Source organism: Symphodus melops (assembly GCF_947650265.1).
Source record: "Symphodus melops genome assembly, chromosome: 8".
Classification (NCBI taxonomy): domain Eukaryota; kingdom Metazoa; phylum Chordata; class Actinopteri; order Labriformes; family Labridae; genus Symphodus; species Symphodus melops.
The window spans coordinates 8,961,053-8,984,062 of record NC_136698.1 but is presented as its reverse complement, the minus strand read 5'-3'; the positions used below and the strand labels follow the sequence as shown (position 1 = coordinate 8,984,062).

The following is a 23,010-nucleotide window of genomic DNA, read 5'->3' as shown; positions in this document are numbered from 1 at the left end:
CCTCTCACTATTGAAAACAGATATCTTGTGTTACTTATTGGATCTTAAATACCACTGTGAGATTAAACATTAAAAATGGGATGACCGAGTGAACAAATCAGACCTCACTGACCATCAATCATTGCAAAAATGTCACTAAAAAGGAAACTGATAAAACTCACTTGTGAAATTGGTAGGCAGAGGTTGGTAGAATGGCCTACAATCATACTGTGGTGGCTGTTTGGTTGCAGCAACAGTTCCAAGTGTCCTTGATCAAGACACTTTACCCTCAATTGCCCCTTCTGCTTTGTTAGCGGTGTATGAGTGTGTGTGAAAGGGATTAGTTACTTCTGATAGTCTCACTACATAGCAATCTTTGCCAGGTGTGACATGCGGTTTGAGTTGTCAACTAGAAAAGCGCTATAAGCTCAAGTCTAGTTACTCAAATAAAGATATTTTGCAACTTTCTCTATTTCGATCATGAAAGAAAGCAGTTCAAATATTATTTAGGGCCACTGACCTCGGAGCGAAGACCTTATTAGAATTCTAGGATTTATTATTATTAAACCAAGTGAAGAAAATTGAGGCCATGGGATATAATACATAATTAAAAAATACGTGGCATGAGAAATTGGAAAGATGTCAGTTTAGCACTTTGTTAAAAAATGGTGTGATCTCACTTTGTATAATGTGATAAGCAATCACATTATATTGAAGATTGGAAAGACTGAAAGACCAACCCTCCCTACATGTATGGTAAAAATAAGGACAGGACCTTGCCATTAGCTTAGCTTTGCATAAACACTGAATACACGGAGAAGCTGGATAAATACATGCTGCAGCTTAACAGTGAAACGTTGTGTTCATAGCTGAACATAACGTTTCACCTTTTCTTAGCATATGTGCAGACTAAGAGTGTTGTCAGAACACAGGAAATAATTCTTAGGTTTGTTCCTAACAGTTCACACAGGAAACCTCACATCACGACAAATTGTAGGCGTCAAATGTCAGCTGTGGGTTCGAATACAGCCTTTGCCATTTGTTGAATCTCCTCCCCCCGCTCTCGCTTCCTAAGCAGCCCTCGGTGCAAAAAAGCCCAAAACATAACTTCAATGTTGGGATTTAGTTTATCTTTGTGTTCTCTTTATCTGTATCAAAGATACACATTTTCTGTTGTTAGACATTATGTGTAAGGATGTATAAAAGAGCAGTTGAGGAAAGTAAACAACCCAAAAAATATTCTGTATCTAAACTCAACCCAAAAAGAAAACATGTAAAAGATAAAATATTAATTAAAATGTTTATATAAGTGAAACATAAAAAAGTGGAATAGGTCCTCATTGTCCAAGTCATCTTCTTTAAAATCGAACCGTTTCTCACCGTCAGTATTTCATGATTCAACTTTCATTTTGTCTGAACATTTTATTGAATCAGTGTTGATTTCTCTTACTCGCTTGAGAGGATCATATCAAATTTAATTTGAAAGACTTCAGTCAACAATACTGTAATCATTCATTTGATAGAACAGGTTCATGTAACATATGTGACAGTCTTGATGAAAACACAAGTGTGTGTTTATAAAGCATTCCCCGTTTCTATGTTTATTCATTCACAGGCACTCGTTTACAATTCAGACCTTTTCCGGTCCAAGTCCACTTTAAAGTCACACATCTCACACCTGGTTGTATATTTCAAAGTTGGAGACTTCCTGATACTCATTAATTATTTAGAGCACGATAACAATTGTTGTTTAAATATATAGTACAAAAAAGTGGCTGATAATCATCAGGGCTGAGACACTTCCCTCTGTTGATCTGGTGTGTATAAATTCAAAGAGGCTGACAAATTAATCCACTTCCTCTTTCTGCCTTTTGTCACGCCCACTTAATCTTTGAACCTTCTTTAAATTAGCTTCTTTTCTCCTTATCTACTGTAACACATTGTCAAACCTAAAAACTTAGTTTCAAGTTTAGCAAATAACATTTTCAAACTTAAGACAGCAAACTTAATTGGCCGCCTTAGGAGTCACTGTGTGGGCACTCGCACTGGCTGTCGGCCGTACTTTCTTCCTCTGGGGGATGAAAACACATGTCCATTTTACGTCGGAGGCGCTTCTTAAGGTAAAAGCGGCGCTGCACTAATATGGTGTTGTACTCCTGGGCTTTTAGCTTAGAATAGTAATCAGAGAACTTGTTGAAGAGGAAAGAGATTGGCATGCCGTTAAGGATGATACCGAATGAGATGCAACCAAAGGCCACAAAGCGGCCCAGGATGGTTACAGGAACCACATCCCCATAGCCCACAGTGGAGATGCTGACCTGAGAGGATAAAAAGGGAAACACAATTCATTATTGTTATTCATAGAATATAGAATAATTAGAAACATTTCTGAGTCAACACTTTAGGGTGCATTTCCTCTCTGCTTCTTTAGAGCTCACAGCTCGCCCTCACACACTGCAGGTAAAAAGTGTCACGCAGCTTCAGTTTCTCAATGGCTCATCATTTTTCTGTTCCTCTTGGCTCAGTCAGAGCGGTTGAGACAGAATGTCCTCACACAGGATGTATGATTAATAAAAATGTGTCTGTCACAAAAAAAAAAAACCTGCAGAATTTACGAGCAGTGAGCTACTTGAAATGACTTAAAATAATCAGGCAAGCTGGTTTGGGTGTGTTGTACTGTTACTTATTGGGTTGTGTATCTTTCCTTCTCCTCCAGAGAGAAGGTGAATGTAGGACAGAAGCTTAGTCTTGGTTCAAACAAGATTACAGCATGCTCCTTGTGTAATCTGTCTTTGGTGACAAAATGTTATTGAGCAAAGAAATGTCGAATGTTATTGTTTTCCGGTGCTGATTGCCTTCACGTTTGAAAGAGTAAATCTACAGATGAAAGTGTATTTCCACAAGTATACTTTTGTTTCAGACAAGCACTTTTCCAGCATGACAACTGCACTGGTGTTTCAAAAAACCTAGGTGCAAAAACAAAATGTTGAATTAGAAAAATCTGTGTTTTTCATTTCCTTTTACTGATTTTTCTTTAAAGAGGTACATGTGTTAATGATCCTAAGTTAACTTTAAAACTTGCTAATTAAAATTAAAAGTATTTATGAATCCTGTTAATGAAAATGGAGGGGGAGGTTAATCTCTTTTTTATGTCTTCCATCCTTTCTTGCATGCAGACCACTAACAGGCAGTGGTTGTTTCACAGCTGTTATGAGTGTTTTTATATTCCCATGCACAAGTTGGTTTCAATTCATAAATGACTACAGAAGGAGCTACATTTTTAAGTTGCTGATTAAAAGAAGAGCATTTGATGAAATGGGCCTGAGGTCCCACAATGGATCCCCACTCAGAAACACTCAACAACGTTTTGTCCTTGTTGTAGGCAACATTTTACCTGTTAACATGTTTTTTTAGATTTTGTTTTACACAAAAAACAAATATAGATCTGTGTTGAAATCTAATCCTAGAGTGCTCTGTAAGAAGACAGGAAAACAGAGTTTGTCAGAGTAATTTGGTTTAAGATTTACAACAGATTAACACTTATTTTGCTGTGAAGGGACTGCAAGTTTTTTCTATAACCGACTAACTCCCGCAGAGAAATAACAGATGAAAGATTAAAACTGTGAAAGAGGATGCTGTAATGTCAGGTTAAAAAAACACATTGAGTTCTTATTGGTTTCCTTCCCATGTTGGAGAGGTTTTATTTTGCAAGAGGCAATTTTTACAAGAATTAAAAGGCAGATCTTCATGCAGAGTTAGTGCCGTTGAAGTTAGAAAACAAAACAAAACAAAACAGCCTGGACAGAGGGGTTATTTTCTGAAACTCAGATTTAAATTGAATATAAGTGAATAATAAGTATTTGATTGTTATAAGGTTAAAAATGTAACAAGAGAGAACACATTTATTTTATCTCATAAATGTGAATTATCGCAGGAAGTACTCAAGTTTTAGTTTTGTTTTATGTGTAATAATTCTAAGGCATATCTACCATTAAGATTAAACGATATCAGAGAAATTCTCACAATATGGTATGTATCACAGCTCTTACAATGACCCAAGTATGACATACGCAGCAAGGAACTATTAGAGAGGGTAAGTAGAGGTCATCACCCAGGGGCGCTTATCTCCCAAACAGAGATATGGATCATATCTAAACATCTTTTCATCAGGACAAGTTGTGCAAATAGAACTATTTTCTTTTTCTTTTTATATAAACAAGCCAGACAAAGTGGATGTACAGCACTTTCTCACAGCTATGGCTGTTTAAAGCGCTTTATAAATAAAGTTGAGTTGAGTTGAGTTGAGAAAAAAAGGCAATCTAAGGGCTGAATGCAGGCGCTCCATTCCTCTTTGAGGATTATATAAATGTGTGCCTGTTGGTAGTATTGCTTACTGTAATAATTATTTGCCTTCTAAAGTACATCAGGTGGTTGTTGATAAAGAGGACAGGCAAAGGGGAGATTTTTAATTTTAATGTCTGGAGGGTGACTTTTAGCTAAGCAGCTACTGATACTCACCGCAGCCCACCACCAGGCATGTGGGATACTGCTGATAGGAGTTCCCTCAGTCTCTCTCTCTGCTGAATGCAGGAGAGCAGAGAAAGTGAAGATTCCCATGGCAATGAAAAGGAGAATACAAGAGGCTTGCTGGTAACACTGTCGCAGGGTGAAGCCAAACGCTCTCATGCCCGTGGAATGTCGAGCAAGCTTTAAAATCCGAAAGATCCTCATTAGCTTGATGACTTTGAGGACCTGGCTCAGTTTGCTGACCCGAGCCATGGTCTTGAGGTCCTCCTGTGCACTCATGCTCTCCTGGTCAGAAAAAACCTCAAAGACTATCTGGAAGAAATACGGCATGACAGCCACCATGTCCACAAAGTTGAGTCCGCTCTTCAAAAAGATTGCAATGTTCGGAGTGGTGAAAAGACGAATTAAATATTCAAAGGTGAAGAATATAATGGTGATGATCTCCACCCATTCCATATGTGTTTTGCCATTTATCTTATACTTGTGAAGTTCCTCCACGGTGTTGAGAGTCATTGCAAAGATGGAGAACAGCACAAGAAGGTTGGAGACTACAGTGAAAGCCTTGGCTAAAGTTGAAGAGTATGGATTCTCCACAAGGTTCCACAGATACTTTCGCACACTCCCACAGAACATTTCTTCGAAACACTCGTCATCGTACTTCACCTCGATCTCAGCCATCAGCTCCTTGTCCACTTTAAGGTTCTCCTTCACATCATCCACCTTCTCCTGGAACACCATCCAGCAGCAGAGCTGGGTGTCCTTCAGGCTCAGGCCCCAGTATGCGATCTCCTCCTCAAAGTTGATGGGGCACATTTCACGAATGACCCACAAAACTCCGCTTGTGTAGAAATGGCAAACATGGTGAAAAAATGCAGGGTCCCGGTCGAAGAAGAACTCATTTTTGCGTACAGAGTAGTCGTCACAAAGCGTCAGGAGTTTCGCTCGGTCACTGCAAAGGGCCAATGAGCCTATCCTCGTCTGAGGATACTTAGAAGCATACTGTATGGGGATGTGAAACACTTTCCCCCCAACATTAACAATGATGACCTGTTGCCTTTCCTGTCTTTTATCTCCTTTAGGGCACTCTGGTTTGATGCCTGGAGTGTCAAGATTCTCCAGCGATGTCCAAGCTTTGACTGCTTTCTCCTGAGAAAACGGGAATGTCTTGATGTCCTCTACACCCTTTGGCAGACAGTTGATAGTGGAGCGGCGATTTTTCAAACAATTCTGCAGTTTAAAATTCAGTGATGCCATCGCAACTGTGGTCCAAGGCAGGAAATCAGTAAACCGTAAAAAAAGGGGGGGAAAGCATAACAGGAAACTCTCCAGGAAAATGAGTCCAGAAACACCCGGTATTTTGCTGAATCATCAGAAAGAATGTGTCTGGTCCTGCGGGAACTGATATCCCAGTAAAAATCAGCTCTTCTTGTTTTTCTCCCTCATCTGTGGCTGAGATTATAGTCCCCAGGGTCTGATAAAGAGGAAGAGATTCCCCCTCTCTGACTAAGAGGACAATACACAGGCATCTGACTCAGTAGCCAGACTAGATCAAGGGCAAGCAGTGAGAATGTCATCCATTTAATCTCATTTGGGCCTTTCCAAGTTTCCTTAAGTAGTAGTAAATATAGGGGGAGGCGGGATTAGTAAACAAATTGATTTAAGGATTTTAATGGAGACAAAGCTGCAACTTTGGCCTATCAGTTGTGGTGGCTGATTTGTTTTCCAATTTTCTTTTAAATCACAATTCTGCTATTTTCTCTTCTTTCACTTCCTCACACTACTTTCCAGCAATTGAATAAACGATTTTGATTGGCATAAATTGAAAGAAAAACGTCAAACGACGGGTTTATAGAGTAATCTTGCCAAAAGAAATCATTTGACACGAGCTTCATCTGTCTGTGTTTGTTTCATTTAAAGCTCCTGTGAGGACCTATGTTGATGATTTTTGTAACCACACTCACATTGTTCTAGACAATACCGACCATTGTGTGTCTGACAGATGTAACTTGAAGGTAATTCCTCTCACCTTAATTGACTGTCTGTGCTCTTCCCCTGCTAACCACCTTGACGCACCTCACACCTCATCATTAGATTATAGTTAACAGGGACAAAGGAACTGCAAAGATGAGATGTAGAAAAACCCATATAGTTGTTAAACACCTACCTATCTGGACAGCTGTCAAAAGTCTGCCAGAGGATTAAAAGGTGAGTTGTGTTACTATAACTTCCTGTGTTAAAATCGCTGATAGGAAGCAACAATTTACAACACTTTTTATGATACAAAATCACACAATCCTGTATTTTACTTCTCCCTTATTGACATGTAGACATAGCTATAAATACCAGAAGGGCCCTACCTAGCCATAAACTGCATTCATTCAACTTCTGTTCCGTTTTCAAAGAAAAAAAGAACAGATGCATAAAACACAGATAATGTATTATTTTTTAACAATTCTGATTTTCTTTAACTTACACACCTTTGTCAATTCATGACAAAGGTGAGGCCACAATCAGTTTGGTGGACGGATGAGATTTTTGAAATTCTCTCTCGAAGGCAAACCGAAAGGATTGACACAGCCCTCTTTAGCCACTTACACAGCAAATCAATATCCACTAGTTGCACTCACTTTATTGTGTTGTATGCAGTGTATAATATTTTGTATTCTTTTTTAATGATGCACAGTAGGCTGATTGTCAGAAATGATAACTAGACTTTAAGCTTTAATCAAAATAATTGTGTAACAAATACATCTAATGTGTGTGTACATATATATATATATATATATATATATATATATATATATATATATATATATATATATATACATTCTATTTTATATAAGACTTTTAAAATCATTAGCATTGTAACAGCTTTTGACTAACTGTTATAGAGATTCATTAGAGATACACTTGGAAAACGGTTAAAGTCACTGGGTCAGGTCTAACAGTAACCTAATAAGCTCAGAAGATGCGTCAGCTGCTGCGGCACAGACTGCTCGTCTTTAATCTCCTTTGTGAACTCGAGGGTAGATGTGGACAGCTCATGGAACATCAAACACTGACACTTTGCTCTATAAAATATTAAATTCAATAAACTTTATTTGCTCCCCTTCTTCAGTCCTGTGACTGAACAATGTGAGACAGCATTAGGTCACTACGCTGCCGGTAACTGGAACAAGCCGCCCTCAGAGATTAGATGGTTAAAACCGTTTCTTTTTTTACCTGGCTTTCGAATGTGAGCTTGTATTTTTTAATTTTTTATCAAGCACTTCATAAATTATCATCTAATTTAACAGCTTTTAATTCTTTTTTAAATGACATTATTGTCCTTGTATTATGTACTTCTGTTTAATCTTTTATTATTTTAGACTAGCAGGATGAGGTGCCTTTGTGCATTAAATGTGCTACAGATATAAAGTTGCCTTGCTTCATCCATGAAATAGACAAGAGAAAGTTAACTTAGGTATCTCTGAAGTAGGTCAACACAGCCAAAAGTGGTGGGCAATGTACCAGAACCGGTTAGATCATGAGTTCCTCATACAGAAAACCCGTAGATTATAAATTATATTGCACAATACAAAATTGGTCTTTAATAGATCAGAAATATGTGTTCCTTTTTTTGCACTCTGTGCGTATAGAGTATAAATGGGATTTAAAAGTTCCATTACTTTTTTTGACACATTTTTCACTGCATGAAAAGCAGGATTTTCATCATAACTGTAAGTTGCTGTGAAAGTTTTTTCTGAACTATTATTGTAAATGTGCTCAATAAACGTGACACTGAAAGTAAACTCTTATACTTTTTGGTGTATTTACTACCAAATCCTATAAATGTGTGGTAAAATGGTAAAATGTCAAAGCTGCAGAGGCAAAGAAGATAAAAAACAAAAAGGTGTAATAAAAAAACCACAAATGTAGGAAAAAAATGAAATAAATTTATTTGAGTCATATACAGCTCACAGCATCTATCAGATACATCCCTGTTGAAACTACAGCACTGCTGCTAGAAAATAAATAAAACATTCCTTAAAAATAAATACCAACCACACTCAGCAGGTCAAAAAAAACGAACAGAAATATTTCTCAAAATAAGGCAGATGGATTGGAATCAGTCCAACAGAATTGAATATTTTTCTTTGAGATAATCACAGAAAAAGACAGAATAGAAACAAGGCAGGTCCATCAACCAAACACTCACTCCAACAGAATACAGACTGTGCACCAAAGGAAAAAAAAAACACCAAAGAGACACACATTTGTTCCCAGTGTCGCACCACTTCTTCTCAGAAGGTAACATAACACAAATTCTGCAACCAAACAAATCCAACGTGCCTAATACCGGACTCTGATTTGATAGATAAACAATCATTTTTAACTTACATTTAGGAAGATATCTGGGGAATACATTTACCTCATATCAGTAAATATGTATTGATGCTAGCAGTTGATCAAGCTAGCCTTTTAGAAAGACCAGGAAATGTGGGAAACGGCTTACCTGGCTCTGATCAAAGTTAATTAAGTCCTACAACCAACCTCTTGCCTTTTATTTCAGCACCTAAGTAAACAGGTACAAGAATCCACTCGTGCTTGAACGCAGAGGCACATGACGCACAGATTAATATCTTGCTGGCTATAAATGGTTCAAGCATAAATAGAGTGGGAAAACTCTGATAGTTATATTGAAATGATACCAGCTGTCATAAACTCTAACTACAATTTTAATGTCTATAACTTCACAGCATGTCATACATACTTCTTTTACATTTTTTTTAAGTTTGTGTCTAAATTAAAGACAATTCAAATCATGAAGAGACCAAATTAAATATTCTATTGATGGCCATTGTTTAAGTTAAACAATGGCCATCAATGTGTAGCTCTAGTATAACTTTACTTCCTGATGTCATTGTCATTTATATTTAATGTTTGACTACAAGAGTTTCATCAATGGACAACTTAGTCTTGACCACAAATGGATTCATCTATGAATGGGTAATGAATTATTCCTGTAATCCAGTGCGTGGAAAATCGTAATTTTCGACATTTTCCTTTGATAACATTACAGAAAACAGAGCGCATTACATTCACACTACATCTGTTAGACCAAACACCAGTTACTCTCAAGAGAAGGCTTTCCAATAAATGACAATATACCGGTTTGATGCTGAAATATAAATACTAGCCATAACACTGAAAACATAAAACCTCGGGACGAAGAAAGTGCAATTAATATCTACCTTGTAATTAGACATTGTTTTTCATCTACCTAGTAATTGTTTGGTCTGCAGAATCTTCCCCTGCTCTGCTTTTTTTTTGTCTAAATATATGGATTTTTTGTGTCTCGGAAACAAAGCTTTAAATCAACCCAGACATTTGAGAAGCTGTAATCAGCGAGTGTGTTGCATTCAGACTTGAACCGTTATTCTTTTTTGTTGCTACATTATCTGATTTCTTCTTTTCTGAATAAAAAGACTAATCAAAACAATTGTTTCATCTAAACAGATCCTATCTTGATCTTCAGACATACTTAAAATCGTGACCTCTTTAGAACTATGCTTAAAAAGAAGAAGAAGGCTTGATGTTTGCTTTTTCACTGCGACTCTCAACTTTTAGAGTGAATACAAAAAAACATCTCCAACAAAAAAACACAAACTCCAGAAGCACAAGAGCTCAAACTAAAGAACTCTTTGAACCTTCGCTCATCTTATATTTACCATGGAGTCAGTTCTTGTATAATTTCAGAGTGCTGTCCTGTCACCCCCTCTGTCCTGAGGTCACTGCTTGGTTAAACTGGCACCAGGGGAAGCCTGGTCAGCTGACCACGTGTGACATGCTGCCGTCATTCACCGTCCAAGTCCAGCTTAAGCAGAGTTTCCTGGCGACAGGGAGACATGAGGCTTAGTTGACATACTGCACACCATAAGCCTATAAACTGATGGGAGTGGGTCAAGCAGTGTTTATCTGGGGAAGCACCCCAAATGCTTTCTAAGAAAATCTAAGAGACAATTCAATAACATTAAGCTCATAAACATTAGAATATCAGACTGACACAGGATTTTTAAGGCAACTACATTACTTTCATTAGTAAGAAAGAGATGTACAGATCACTAACAGCTAACTGACCAGCTAATGACTGGACTTGTCAAAATGCGGCCTACATCACATTTATTGCATTTAAACATTTTGTAGGCTATATACTTTTAAAGTATGCCTCCAAAATTATCACACATATGCTAATTTCATAGTGTTCATAATTGCACAATGTCTGACTAGATTTTATCATTAACTTTTCTTCTCAATTTTTTTTGGATTAACCAATCACAGCTTCTAAAGAATGAGCCAACCATCTCCTCACTGAGATAAAAGTTTCCCTTTCTTCCTTGTTTAGAGTCGCTCTAAGAATGTTCCTAAAAATCACTCCTATTGGCTAAAAATCTTTGACCCTTTTTATTATGATTTTCCAGGTCCATACAGTTAATAATAATAATAATACATATACTTCTCATCACTATCTGCAATTGTACAATTTTAGCCCACGGTAAAGTATCCCAGACTAGATAAGCAATACAAAAGCATGAAAGGACCCATTATGCACCCACCCATCCAGTAATATAACCATTTTTTAAATGTAGAAACATATGAACAAGAACTTAGTAAACAAACATGTTGGAGTGAACCTCAATGACATATAAAGCCCTCTACAGAGGGAATATAAAAGAAAACAAAAGGAAACAAAAATCTTGCTTAAAAAGTCTCTTGCTAACTTTTTAAACTGTTCGGATATCTCTGAGGATTCTCAGAATCTTTGTGAATACGGGACCTGGTCTTTTGGTCGTGTGAGGTAGCAGGGCATTGACAAACTGGGTCAAGACACTATTATGTCTCAGTTGTGTCAGTTTGGCGTTATCACTCTGTCATGTTATTCAGGTTCTATGTGTCTAAGCATAGTTTCAGGGAAGTGGCCCCCGAACCCATGTCTTGGGAGAAGTATGACTTTCCTGAGGAGGAAACACCTGTGCTTCCTGTGATTGAAAGCCTTTTTCTGCAGTCTCGTGAGTGGAAACCATTGGCTGCAGGAAAACAGATTCATTGTGCATATAATAACTGTGCTGGTTTAGACACAATGACAGACTGTCCTTTTACTAGAAATTAAAAAGAAAATCCTTAAACGACCAAACTTCAGTTGTTACAATAACACACAGTGGTTAAACCTCAAAAGCTTTACATTTTACTACCTCTATTTTTCATTTTAAAGATCTTAAATTATATAAAACTGTGAAAATGAATCTCCCCACAGGGACAATAAAGTAACTAACAAAAAAAAATGTTTCTCAAAATGTTAATGTAGTTTATTTGAAGCACAGACATTTTCATAGAAGTAACATTTAGAGCTTTTGTGAGATTACCAGCTCTCTGCCTTTTTTTATATGTTGGTATAGAAAGCAGGATTAGTTTCTACATCAGAACTCTGCATGTAAGGGACAATATCAGCAGAGAGATAAAAAGGTACAACTTTATCCACAGGGCTCTCTAAAATCGACACAAGTTGAAAGTTCTTCACGGGAGCTTTCAGGGCACACTGGGCAATTCGTACCGTGCCCAAGAACCTTTGACGACAACAGATCAGTTTGTTTAAATAGTACGAGTGCTGTGAATCTAAGAACTTATTCTTAGTATTTCAATAAAGTACTAAGAAGACTCAAGCCCAACAGAAGTAAGTAGAGATGCTGAAATGTTTGTTTTACTGTGACTGAAACTCTTAACTTCATCAGCCCCATTGGAGCTGTGGGTGTGCTTTGATTGGATTTAAACAACAGTGCAGCCCAACAACCCTCAAATGTCAGAGTTCGATTTAAATGTGGCCAAAACATGCACAACGATTTGTGACATCACTTTTTCACTCAGAGACAGGAGGGTGAACAAGGAGATCCACAGACTCAGGTCTCATGTGAAATAACCATAAGCTATTTAAGATCAAAATAAAGACCTTCTTTGATATGATATTATGTATAAACCTGTCTATCATTATTTAAAGTGACTAGTTTTTTTTTTCTCTTTGCACCCACACAAACACAGCCTCTCAAAATAAGCACGAGGTGGAAAATAAACATTGCTTTCAGACTGTAATATATATACCGTAAATTCCGGACTATTGAGCGCACCTGGATATAAGCCGCACCGGCTAAAAATAAGTAAATAAATGTATTTGTACATATATAAGCCGCACTTGATTATAAGCCGCAGGTGTCCACGTTATAACAAGAGCTATTTGCACAGAAAGACGTGACATAAAAACATTGTTTTAACTTTTAATTAAATACGTACTACCGGTAAAATCCGCAAATACAAAGCCTACTGTAAATCCTTTATCAAACAGTGTCTGTAACGCGGCTGATGAAAAAGATTACCGTAATACAGTAATACATTTCACAAGAAAAAGTCCATCCATTCACTGCCTCGGAATGACTTCATTACTCACTTCCTCAGTGTTTTTTTCGTTGTCGCTGTCAGTGTCAACTTTACGTGCAGCAGCTCTATTAGCTTCTTTGACAGCCAGCTCGATCGCCTTTAACTTGAAAGCTGCATCATATGTATTTCTCCGTGTGTTTTCCATCATGAGGGTGCGTGCATGAAGCGCAAAATGACTGATATTAAGATCCGATGTGACGAGGACAAATGTTTTTGCGGCACAAGCTCATTGTCCCGCAAGAAAAATCCATAAATAAGCCGCATCGTTTTAAAAGCCGCAGTGTTAAAAACGTGACAAAAAAGTAGCGGCTTATAGTCCGAATTTTACGGTATATATATATATATATATATATATATATATATATATATATCTCAAATGTACACACGTCTAGCTCAATGAATGACATCTCCTCTTTAAAGTGTATGAAGGCCCTCTGTCTGCTTTATATGTGCATCACTGTGTGCGAGTTCATAAACTTGTCTTGCCTTAAAAGGATGCATGTTTCGTCCAATGGGTGGCTCCTGGATGATGAGCGGGTCCTGGGACTCTTTGAGGGAGAAGCTCTGCTCAGTGAGGGACCCAGACGGGCTGAGCTCCTCTCTCCACCACCACAGAGCCATTCCCACCAGCAGCACACTGAGAAACACTGGAGGGACACAAACATATTAAATCACTTTCTGGAGCATTTGCAGACATGACAGAGGATTGAGAAGCCGTCACCACCTCCGAGTTTAAAAAACACACAAAAAGCGGCTGCCATGACAACAAAAAACTTCAACACTATTCATACAGTAGCTGTTTGAATAATCCGAGGTGCTTGTGGACTACCCAAGAAGGTTTACCTATTTAAGAAGGCTTCAGGAAGCTTCCTCGCCTCGGTTTATGGTTGTCTGTATAAACAGAGATCGCCTGAGATCACGAATAAAACGTTGGAAGTGCTAATGCATACTGACAGATGCTGCCTGTTGCATGTACTGTATATGACTCAGACGGGAGTGATCATGTTGGCCTTAGTGCGAGTGACCTCACATCCCGCTCCTCGGAGTCTCTGAAGAATGAGCAGTTGACGAATCATAGGGAACAAACTCACTTTGGTGTTTAGCTTGAGGGTCAATCTGTGATTCTCAGATATATTGAAAAACGCTCCACAAACACATTCAGATGTAATCTAAAATGTAGGGCTGCTTTGGAGATGTATTTTATTGGCAGACTTGGTGACCCGGCCCAGTTACAGGAAAGTGGCTATTTTTAACTGCAGCGTGCCATGGTGCCAAGGCTAAAGAAAGATGAGCATGGGAAGTTTCTACAGCCATGTTATGAAAATCTGTTCAGACAAAATACTTCGAGAAAAAAAAAAAAAAAAAAAAAAAAAAGTTTCTTACTGATTAGAGAAAGAATTCCAGCAAATGTAGGATCAGATAAAGTTGTTGCAGGAACTGTGCGAAAAATGCCTGGAAGCTCTTGGGATTTGTTCCGTCCTGAGTCAGAAGAGTTAAAGTTGAACTTGAGATTTTGAGACAGCAGGTCTGCAACGCAAACCGTCCCAGGATGTCGGCACACAGAGGGCCCTGAGAATCAGACGCACGTTAAGTTAGTGGAGAGTCAGAGATGACTGCCAGGTAGTTTTAGTAAGATAGGTCAGAAAGCAGAGCAATGCATTAAGGGAGTGTTTAAACTAGAGTTCTGTAATTAATCACTATCTGTGTGTTTGAGAGATTTGAGCATTCAAAACAAACAAAACACTGTTAATGTAAACAAGCAGTGCTTCGTATCGGCATGCAAACATTGTATCTATTTCATAGAGTTATGACGGTATAGTTCACACCAATCTGAAAAACTCACGTTAACTCAAGCTAGCCATCAGCTGAATGGCAATAAATACTTTTTAGAGCTACTTTGGGCTGAGGAGGGACATGATGCAAACACAGATGTTGTTAAAGAAATAAAGACCAGCACAGGAACATACCAGGTGAGTTATATTCACTCTTTAATTTGAAATATTTATCACACTACACAATTTTTTCAATATTAAAACAAGGTTGTTGCACATTTGTGTCATTTTGTGCAGGTCCAGTTCAAACCATCCCTCCCATTAAGGCCTAAGGCTGATTTGTTGTGGCTGTATTTTACGTGTAGAATAAAATAACATCAATCAAGAGTGTAATCTGCCGTTATTAATGTTTTTTAGTTAATACCCATAATTTCCACAAGTTTTAGAACAAGGTTAAAAATTTCTTATCGCTATTATAGCATGGAATTTGGCTTATTTTGTCCTTTGAGTTCTCGCGCTTTGTTTGAAAGTATGCTAGTATTTAGCCGAGGATTAGAAGCGCTGATGTGCGTCTGTGTGAGTAACAAGCGGAGCGTAAATGCTTTGTGACCCCGCCTATAAAAGGTGAACTATCCGGATTACGCACTCTTTTTATAGCATGGAGGAAACACTGAGTAATGGACATCATGCGAAGTTTTTGTTGGTCAATGGCACAATCTCTTTTAGCTGCTGAAAGACACCGACAATGCAACTCAACACACCTCAACTCAAGTCCAACACACCCATGGGTGCAGCTACATTTGTGATCTACATAACACAGGGGCTTAACATGATATAAACAATGACCACTGCTCTCTGCTCCCCTATTTATGTAAGACAGAGACTTTGTTTCACTTCAGCTTTCAGTGAAAAACCCCACACTGTCCGAGAAAGGCAGAACATGCAGTTATTTGACTGATCGTACCGTTTGGTTGGAGCGCAGGCTGGATGATGACCATAGCACCCGGAGAGGTGGCATCTGACAGCAGCACTTGGAGGTTGGTGCCGTTGTGTTTGCTGGCTCTGCAGATGGAGTTGGTCACTTCTTCACTCCAATATACGAAACCCTGATGAACAGTATCAATACAACGATATTACTACTTCATTTTTTTTAATTTTTTTTTTACACGTGAAGAATGTACTCTCTGGTAACAACTAATGTTAAAACTGTGTTTATGTACTTATATGACCTTTTTTATTTTAAATCTAACTATCATCATTTTACTGTATGCATTCTTAGGCCGATCTTTATATCAGGTACCGTCACACGAGCACATTGTTTTGCATAGAGGCCTAACAGCAGCAGGTGATTTTTTTTTCAAGCATCCATGTCCATTATGTCATGCATGCACAATGCCAGTCCACAAGCGCATGTATAATATCAAACTTGTTTTTGTGTGCATCAAATCAAGAAAAGGGGGATTTCATGTTTTCTTAGAGGAGTGCATGTGTGAGATTTAGGATTTAAGTGACAAGACTTTACTTGTTTACCACCTACTGTAGGAGAGGATGTTTCCAGAGGTGCGAATTTTCCTTTTCTTTGTTTCCTCTATTCTACATTATGGGACAGATTTTAATAAATGGAAATATCCTAAAACGCACTGGTTGCAGGGCACGGGCACCAATCTGATTTCAATCATTGGAATATTTACCTCAAAAACAGCCAATCCAAACGGCCGGTCCAGATAACCGTTAGACTCTACCACTGTTTTACGATGACTGCCCCGGAGGTCAACTCTGGAGATGCTTCTCATTCCCTGATCAACCCAGTACAGCAGCTGGCGAGGCATGTCTTGAATAGAGAAAAACATAACCATTAAAAGTCAACACAGCACATTAATGTGTGCACATCCAGTAAAGGTTAACAGATCACACAATGTTTTTCAGGAAGCAACAATAATTATTGCTTTGTTTGACTGTAACCACAAGTTCAATATTCAAAGGCTCCTGCATAATGACTTTGAACATTGCACTTCCTCATGTGGAATTTCACAACACACCCAGAGAGAGAGCAACAGGGCGGCGTATTGAGCTGCTGACCAGAACCGTTCGGTTTTGACCGTCCAAGCTAGATCTCCAAATCTTTGGGGCGCTGCCACACTGAGACCAGAAGAGCATCCTGAAGAAGAACAGAAACACTGTGTTGATATATTACATTTGTTAGGATTGAAATATAGCAGAAACTCTCTCAATGATAAACCTGGATACAAAAGTCTTTTTCCTTCTTGTTGGCAAACAAAGATAATCCAAGAGAAGTCAAATGGTTTGTCTTAAACTTGAATTCAAACTTCTGTGTTCAGAACAAAAAGTGCAGCTCTTTCAATATTTCTTTGACATTTCAAGCAGCCCTCTGTACTGTGCATCTCATCTGTTAGTGTATTTATTTCTTTGCTTCTCCCTAAGTGGTGTTAGTGGAAAAGCTTAACAAAATGTGACTGTATTAGACAGTAAGTGTCTTGAATTTCCCTCGGGATCAATAAAGTATCTATCTATCGATCTATCTATCTATCTATCTATCTATCTATCTATCTATCGTACCCTCGGAGAGGATGCACAGCCACTGCACAAGGTTTGTCCAGTCCTGTGATGAGCTGCAGCTGAGCTGAACCGTCCAGCAGGCCAACATTAACAGAACCGCTTTCCATACTGGTCCAGTAGAGGAGCTGGTGGATCCAGTCTACAGCCAGGCCCGAGACTGAACCTTCAGATCTCAGGACCAACATGGGATCCTGCTGTTTTCCATCGAGGACGACCCTGGAAAATAACCCAATTGTGTCAAAATGGAAAAACTGTTCCCGTTTATTCAAGTTGAGGTTCTTTCACAACAAAATCCCCCAAAAATAAGACATTTACTCCCAGTTATAGGCTTTTATTTGATGTCTGCATCTTTTTTTTTTTTTTTTTAATTGGCTTTTTGCCTTTATTTGGTGTGGATAGAGCAGGAAAAAGGGGCAGATAGAGTGGGGAATGACATGCAGGAAACGGCCTCTGAAATGAGGCTTGACCTAACTGCTACGTCATGTGGTGTGTACTGCTTAATGTCAGAAGCCATAATAGGGTGTGAAATGTTTGTGTTCGCTTCATTTCTTAGTTTTCTAACAACATAGAAAGCCACTGCCAGAAGGTTCATCCTTCAATCTAAGATTCGCTATGAAACATTACTGACGATCATCATTGTTATACTGTTTAAATGCAGAATTTAGGCATTTGGCTTGCAGCAGTAAACACTTGGTTACCTGTAGACTGAGCCTCGTCCCTGCTGGGCCCAGAACACGGTTTGGTTGAAGGCTGAGACCACCACTGGCCCAGGTCCTGATATGTGTGAGGCCGGTTCCCTGAGCTCAGTGCCACTGATGCTTATCCTTCGCATTCCTTTAGAGGAGGTGAACACCAGCTGAGCCTCATCACCTACGAACAAGCAGCAGCATTTATTATTTCATTCAAGGACACAAAAGCCGTCAGCCAAGCCATTGTTTGGTGACACATTAACAATCAGGACTTGTAATGAACTGCTCTCAGCTCTAATGCATACAAATGATCAGTACAGCGCCTGAAAAAATTTAAACATAAATACGCTTCCTTGTATAATAGATATGACTCACATAGAGGCGTGTCCAGAGAGAACTGACAACATAAATGATTCATGTTGGACAAACCTTCATCATTCTGCTGAAAACACATACTAAGGACAAACAAGGCTTTAAAGTGGACTCTTTAACACAGCGAGTGTGTGCATTTAAGTAAATATACAGAGAGTGTGGTAGATATCTTTTTATATGGTAGAATTTTTTTTGACTGGCCTGGCGAGCTCTTGTTTACTTTCCGGTGTGTAAGTCATTAAAGACTATTGATAATTGACCTGCAAATGTAATTACGTTAGCTGCATCTGCTTAGCATCACTTAGCAACAACTGTAAATCATCGTTAATAATTACAGCATGAAATAGCATTATAGATAGAGTAGTTAAATTACTTAGATTTGAAATGTGGACAGAAGGAAATAAGACGCTGTAAACTGTGTGTGCTGGTTTAACAAAACTAAGTCAATCTGATCTCACCTAGGTGTTGGTTTCTTCTATTTCTTTGAAATCATTTTATTGAGTTCTCTAGTAAAGTAATAAAAGGGTTAAAGAGATAGCCTCTCAGAAGATAAGAATCTACATTTATACATAAATAGATTTTCTTTCCCACTCCTAGAAATGATCACCACATGTAACATTTCGGGTCCTTGATATGTCTGGTGTGCGGACTTAGTCTTTCTCTGTCTTTGGATACGTTTTTTTGATCAGCACCCAATACTTAACTTTTCAGATGTGCACGCCATTTGATATTTAATTACATCGATAAACAACCAAGAAGTACAATTGCAGGCAAAATGCTAAAGTGTAGGCTTTTTTTGTGAACAAGAAGTTCACACAGAACATTCTGTCGTTCAAAGAGCAACACATGCCAGTAATTATGATCTCATTTACAAACAGCTGAGTAAAACATTGGACAACAGGTTGTTTGTTAGCAGGATAATGAAGCTTTGCTTTCTCACCTTTGGCCTTGCACTCTCTGGTTGTGAGATTCATCTGGTAGTCCTCATGGCAGCTGCAGGTGAGGCTGTCGTTCATGTCAACGCACAGCTGATCGCACACATCTCGGTCCAGGCACAGATGGAGCTCTGGGTGAAAAAACAAACAATTACAAACAAACAAAAGGGAGTTTGATGGGCCAACCTTAGAAATGTTCTAACATGGACGCCCAGCTCCCCAGACTCAATAACAAAGATGGTTAGCAAAAGTCAAGAAATGTGAATATAAGTTTCCTAATATACATAAGCAACTGCTGCATGAACTGACCTTATAGTTTTCAGTTTGACATTTCTTCCATAATGTGCACTAAAAAGTAAGAAATCTTTACAACACTGTTGTGTGAAACTACATTCAGTGAGTGTTAGCAGTTGTCCAGCGTTCAGGCTCACCCTCACACTGGCCGTCTCCAATCAGCCTCATGTTTTCAGGGCAGTGGCAGATGAAACCCATCCGCTGGTCCTCACACACATGGGAGCAGCCTCCATTATTGACCTCACACTCATTCTGATCTACAAAAACAAGCATCACGTCATCAGTGATCGCAATAAAGATAAAAAGAAAGCTGTGGGTTTGAGGCCCATGAATGATTGCTACTGTGGTCTCTGATTTGCACACAGAACACATTTCTTAATGCAACAACATTTTTTTTGTGAACACTTGATGATGATTACGTTTTGTGGTTTGTCCATTGAGTCCTGGGTTTTTAAAGTTTGTTGTTGGGAGAAAAAATTTTCTTTGGGCAAAGCCGGGGTTCACCTTGCTTAGATGATTAAGGTCTTTATGGTACGCCTTGGCAGAGGAGACTGAACTGTCCACCTGATGAACTGGTGATGGGACACTGTAAGTCCTTTAAAGGGTTGATACTGACTAGGATGTTTATTTCACAATTGTGCTGTAAGAGTTTCCAGTGGTGTCCTCTGGGAGAGACTTAAAAACATTCAGATTCCCTATTTGGCAAACAATGTTTTTATTATGTTGTAATGGATGATTTGTGGACCCAACTGAAAAACACAAATGAATCCATTAAACAACAAACAGCTGCAGGCAACGCAGAAAGAGAGAGAGAGAGAGAGAGAGAGAGAGAGAGAGAGAGAGAGGGAAAAAAAAGATAAATATATAAAACTATTTGTTTGTTAATGTTTACACTTGTTGTACTGCTCTGGCAACATAGCTGATCTGTCATGCCAATAAAGCTCATTTGATATGATTTGAATTGAATGAGAGAGAGAGAGAGAGAGAGAGAGAGAGAGAGAGAGAGAGAGAGAGAGAGAGAGAAAGAGAAACAGGAAAAAAAAACCGTCAGCAAAGCACAGAAAAGATGCTCAGTGTGGAGCAAAGCTGCACTGCCCTCTGCTGGCTGCTTGCTAAATTACACCAACAAAGCCTTAATGGTATCCAACGTGTACAGTGTTATTCAACATCTCACGCTAAAACCAAAGGCGTGGATTTTCTCCTCAAACAGCTCTTCTCTTCTGAAACAGGCTGTACACAATATTTGCACGGTCAGAAAAAAACAGCACAGTGTGAACGTCAACATGTTGTTGGATGAAAGAGCCTCCCTCGAACTTGTGATTCACCCCAAAGGTGTCAAGATCATATTAGCTTCAGACAAAGGTTTTAGAAAATATCAAATATTTACCTCAGAGGAACCAATATCCTGGACCATGAGAAAACAGTCTCAGATCAACAGCAAAGTATGCTGATGGTATTGTCTACATCATTTTGTACTTAATGTTTAAAGGGAAGTATCACTGATTTTCTCGCATTGTTTAAGGACTTAAAACCACATCGCTCACCACATCTTTCCTCGTCACTGCCGTCAGAGCAGTCTGGGTCGTGGTCACACCTCCAGGACGAGCGGATACACTGACCGTTTCTACATTGAAACTCCGACACTGTACATGTTGGAGGAGTCTGCGGACCAGGTCTCAGGTGACCTGAGAAGAGTGAGAGTTACAATGACGAGTCAGAGCAATAATTGAGTAAATAACCTCACAAGAGCCTCAGAGTGAACCACAAACATTATTTTTGTAAATGGAGACAGTGCTGTATCAGCTTGAGCTGTTATTCTGAACTCTGTCTTAGGCTGATTTGAATGTGACAGGATATTGAACAAAAGGTGTGTGTGCAGTTTCATAGCAACTCAAGAAAACAACTAAATAATAAAATGAAATAATATACATATGAAAACGGCAATTCCTCTGAGGAGCTTTTTCACTCCTTTTTGTGGTTCACGCTGGAACTCAAATCCCTCAGGAATTTAATGTCGAAGTCTCTCATTACTTAATGGGATTAAAGACAAATCTGCAATGGTATTCTGCTAAATATATCAAAAATTAACCTTTTAAAACGAGGTGTATTTGAGGTGGGCGCAGCTCAGTGTGCAGGGACAATGGTTGGGGTTCAGGTACTGGTGCACACCAAACTATGGAAATTGGTGTGGTTTTTATTTTATTCTTTCTTTCCACATTTTAATTCCTTTCAATTTTTCTAATTATATTATTTTCTATTGGTTTTTTAATTTATTGGTAGAAAAAAATGATTTCAAAAAGAGCCAGTGAAAAGTGAAAGCCGTATTTTAATGGTTTGAAACGGCCTTGAATCAATGTTGCCCTCACCGCAGCTGTGTTCATCTGATCCATCCGCACAATGTTTGTGTCCGTCACACACTCTTAGCCTGGGGACGCACAAGCCATCGTTACACCTGAAGTCCAGCTGCTCATTGCAGGAAGGCAGAGAGTGAGCGGAAGTGCCTGAAACACAATTTACTGTCAGTGAGAGAACAAGAAGCAAGAATCATTTAGTAATTATATAACAAAAAACGGCTTGTAATGACTCATACAAGTCATTCTGTCCTGAATGAAAAAATAAATAAAAATACAAACTCGAGGTTTAAATGTTACATAGTTACAACAGTGAATGGGGTTGAGTCATACATTGATTTGATAAAACTTGTACATACACTTTAACAGTCTTCACTTATGTCCAATGACATTTCATTTAATATTTCAATAAAACTGATAAAGTGAGACAGATGAAATTGTGAAATGTATTTGATAAAAAACCTGCTCAAAGGGAGGACCTTACATACTTATAGCCATATGTTTAATGTAATTACGTAAATAGAAATATATAATTGTCTATATCCAACTTTTCAACTCGGTCTAAATAAACAAACATGTCTAGCGTTGGGCTAAACTGCAGGACGTAGGCATACTTTAATGTTATGTTGTCTATCAACATTTAATTTGAGAAAAAACATGTCAAAGTCTAATGTAGTTTGTAATGTAATACCTCATTCAAACTGCTGCAGTACACCGAGCTCAACTCTCGGCTTTCTTTTTCTACAATAACGCACTAAACCTGACTCTTTATTTCACGAATGCATCAATAATTACATCTACTTACTCAAACCATGAAAACAAGTCAGAGATGTGAACAGTAGAAATAAAACGCCAAGGTGTCCCATGCTCGGTGTCCTCCACAGATGCAGCGCACGCGGCGCACTAATATGACGCAAGAGCTGTCAGACAGCAGGTTTGTGGTTTTTAACGTGAAGAATGTTTTTTTTTTTTTGCACTTTGTTCAGTACTAAAATAATCTTCTAAATCAAATTATTACCGCATGTGTTTAACAAGTAGCTCCCAACTT

At 38.5% G+C, this 23,010-nt stretch overlaps 2 protein-coding genes across 2 annotated transcripts; both read right to left on the bottom strand.

Annotated features, from left to right (window-relative positions):
- Positions 1–181: 181 nt before the first annotated feature.
- On the bottom strand, positions 182–6,607 carry LOC306828284 (potassium voltage-gated channel subfamily V member 2-like). Its single transcript, XM_079350667.1, has 2 exons — positions 4,498–6,607; positions 182–2,297 (listed from the first exon to the last, which is right to left on the bottom strand). The coding sequence occupies exons 1-2, from the start codon at positions 5,758–5,760 to the stop codon at positions 1,998–2,000; spliced, it is 1,563 nt and encodes a 520-aa protein (XP_079206793.1). The 5' UTR covers positions 5,761–6,607; the 3' UTR covers positions 182–1,997.
- A 1,814-nt stretch (positions 6,608–8,421) lies between these two features.
- On the bottom strand, positions 8,422–22,901 carry LOC306828287 (low-density lipoprotein receptor-related protein 8-like). Its single transcript, XM_079350670.1, has 13 exons — positions 22,768–22,901; positions 21,978–22,112; positions 21,156–21,296; positions 19,749–19,868; positions 19,323–19,448; positions 18,020–18,191; positions 17,322–17,537; positions 16,784–16,902; positions 16,436–16,575; positions 15,709–15,850; positions 14,356–14,541; positions 13,459–13,619; positions 8,422–10,378 (listed from the first exon to the last, which is right to left on the bottom strand). Exons 1-13 carry the CDS (start codon positions 22,826–22,828, stop codon positions 10,343–10,345), a joined length of 1,755 nt encoding a protein of 584 aa, XP_079206796.1. The 5' UTR covers positions 22,829–22,901; the 3' UTR covers positions 8,422–10,342.
- Positions 22,902–23,010: the final 109 nt, after the last annotated feature.

Bases quoted from the DNA above. Each gene is read 5' to 3' on its own strand.
- LOC306828284 (XM_079350667.1), bottom strand. From the start codon at position 5,760: ATGGCATCACTGAATTTTAAACTGCAGAATTGTTTGAAAAATCGCCGC. The intron at 2,298-4,497 runs GTGAGTATCAGT...TTATCCTCTCAG, and splicing joins ATGCCTGGTGGTGGGCTGCG to GTCAGCATCTCCACTGTGGG.
- LOC306828287 (XM_079350670.1), bottom strand. From the start codon at position 22,828: ATGGGACACCTTGGCGTTTTATTTCTACTGTTCACATCTCTGACTTGT. The intron at 15,851-16,435 runs GTAAATATTCCA...ACTGTTCATCAG, and splicing joins TTGGATTGGCTGTTTTTGAG to GGTTTCGTATATTGGAGTGA. The intron at 10,379-13,458 runs GCAAGACAAGTT...CCCTGTCGCCAG, and splicing joins GAAACATGCATCCTTTTAAG to GAAACTCTGCTTAAGCTGGA.